Source organism: Desarmillaria tabescens (genome assembly GCF_030435595.1).
Source record: "Desarmillaria tabescens strain CCBAS 213 chromosome Unknown EV420scaffold_89, whole genome shotgun sequence".
Lineage (NCBI taxonomy): Eukaryota > Fungi > Basidiomycota > Agaricomycetes > Agaricales > Physalacriaceae > Desarmillaria > Desarmillaria tabescens.
The window spans coordinates 127189-128950 of record NW_026848388.1 but is presented as its reverse complement, the minus strand read 5'-3'; the positions used below and the strand labels follow the sequence as shown (position 1 = coordinate 128950).

General features: G+C 52.7%; 1 protein-coding gene across 1 annotated transcript; it reads left to right on the top strand.

The window, feature by feature from the left end:
* Positions 1–490: 490 nt before the first annotated feature.
* EV420DRAFT_1486437 (uncharacterized protein) lies at positions 491–1460 on the top strand (the record flags this gene model as incomplete). Its single annotated transcript, XM_060470389.1, has 2 exons — positions 491–790; positions 825–1460. The coding sequence occupies 2 exons, from the start codon at positions 491–493 to the stop codon at positions 1458–1460; spliced, it is 936 nt and encodes a 311-aa protein (XP_060323187.1).
* Positions 1461–1762: the final 302 nt, after the last annotated feature.

Here is a 1762-nt window from a genome sequence, read left to right as displayed (position 1 = left end):
TGCCAGTTTCCTAACCACCATCATCATCCTCGTATTTTGTTTCCTATATGGATACCTCCGATACAAATGATGACATCATGCCAGAGTCCCGCAGACCCCCAATCCTGGGAGAGTATACTATGGGCTCGACGGGCAACCCAGACGCACCCCGTTCCACTATTGAAATGCCAGTACCTTCAGATTCCGGCACAGCGCTTCAACATCAAGGAACGAGGACATCCATGCTGACATCCCAGTCGAGTGAATCGAAGAGCACATGGAAGGCGAGGTTCAGGTTGGCGGAGTCGAAGAGCAAAACGACGCCAACCAAAGGGAGCAGCAAGTCCTCACAGACAGGATTCTTTGGGCATCTGCAGACCCCTCGGACGAAGAATACAGGATCGCTGAAACCAGGATCGATCCAAGCACCGGAGGAGTCATCATTGGCCCAGGAACTTGTCCCCATGCCATCTGACTCTACACCTGCACCAATGACGGGGAAGAAACTTTTATGGCCTACCATGGATTCCCCCCCCATGCCCCCGACCCAGACAAGGTCCCCGAGCCAGAAGAGTTCAATGCCTACCAGCGTGACTGGACGGTCATGGATGCATGGCACCAAGCCAACCGGCTCCCCCCACTCGAGGATGGGGAGATACCAGAGTTTGACCTCCAGTACCCAGACTCACCCACTATCCCTGGCTTCCCAGATCTCAGTGTTGCCACTGGGAGAAGCAACACCGTGACCAGAGGGGAGAATACTAGACCCAACCCCAGAGACACATCTGAGTCAGACCCCTATGACTCATGGGTCACTGACGATGAAGAACATAACCCCTACACAGTCAGAGATGAGCTTGCCACCCACCATCTTGGGCCATATGGCGAGTGCCACGGAGATTTATGCTGCCAGCTTCAAGCCATTGCTGAGGACTGAAGAAGGGAGTATGACACACCTGAGCCCCTTGTCCCCTATGTCAGGTGGACCCTTGGAGAGTATGGAGCCGAGCCAGAATTGGCCAGCTTCTTCTTCAATCAACCTGTCCATTCAGAGTGGGATGTATTACACAGAAGATTCCAGAACTTCACCCATGCCATACGAAACAGAAACTGGGCCCTCACGAGAGCAGGAGGTGCCCATGTACTGGAAAGACTCAAACATCCCATACTACTGTGACCTGAGGATCAGCCCCTCTATTTCTGGCCTCACAATACTGAAACCACCTGCTGGAACCACCTCCTACCATGGCAGTGCACAGACCTCACCAATTTCTGCTACTGGCTCCAGGGACCCAACACTGAGGAGTCTACACCCTACCCCAGATCAACCCCTGAATCCCGCAATGATGAAAGCGGTAACAGAAATGGATTGGGAGGAACTAGTGGAATGGCAGGGTAGATCCCTGGCTAATGAGGGAGCATGGATCACTATGGAAGCCGCTAAATTAATGTACCAACCCCAAGCGCCGAATACAGTCTGAAATGCTATTTACGAAGATGAAGTCCGTTACCATGCTGCCAAATTATGGAACCAACTGCATGATGATCATGCAGACATTCTACAACCCTTCAAACAGCGGAGTTACCCACCATATCACTGGGCACTAATTCCCAAGGACCCCAGCCTGGAACGACACACCTTACCCCTGGGAAGCAGACTTCTGGAAGGAATGCCGACCAAAGAAGAAGGACTGTCAGATGTCCCCATAGAACAAACCTCCCAGCATGTGAAGAAGAATGTCTGTCCCACTCGAAGGCCCCCACCACCCCCATCTCCTCCATC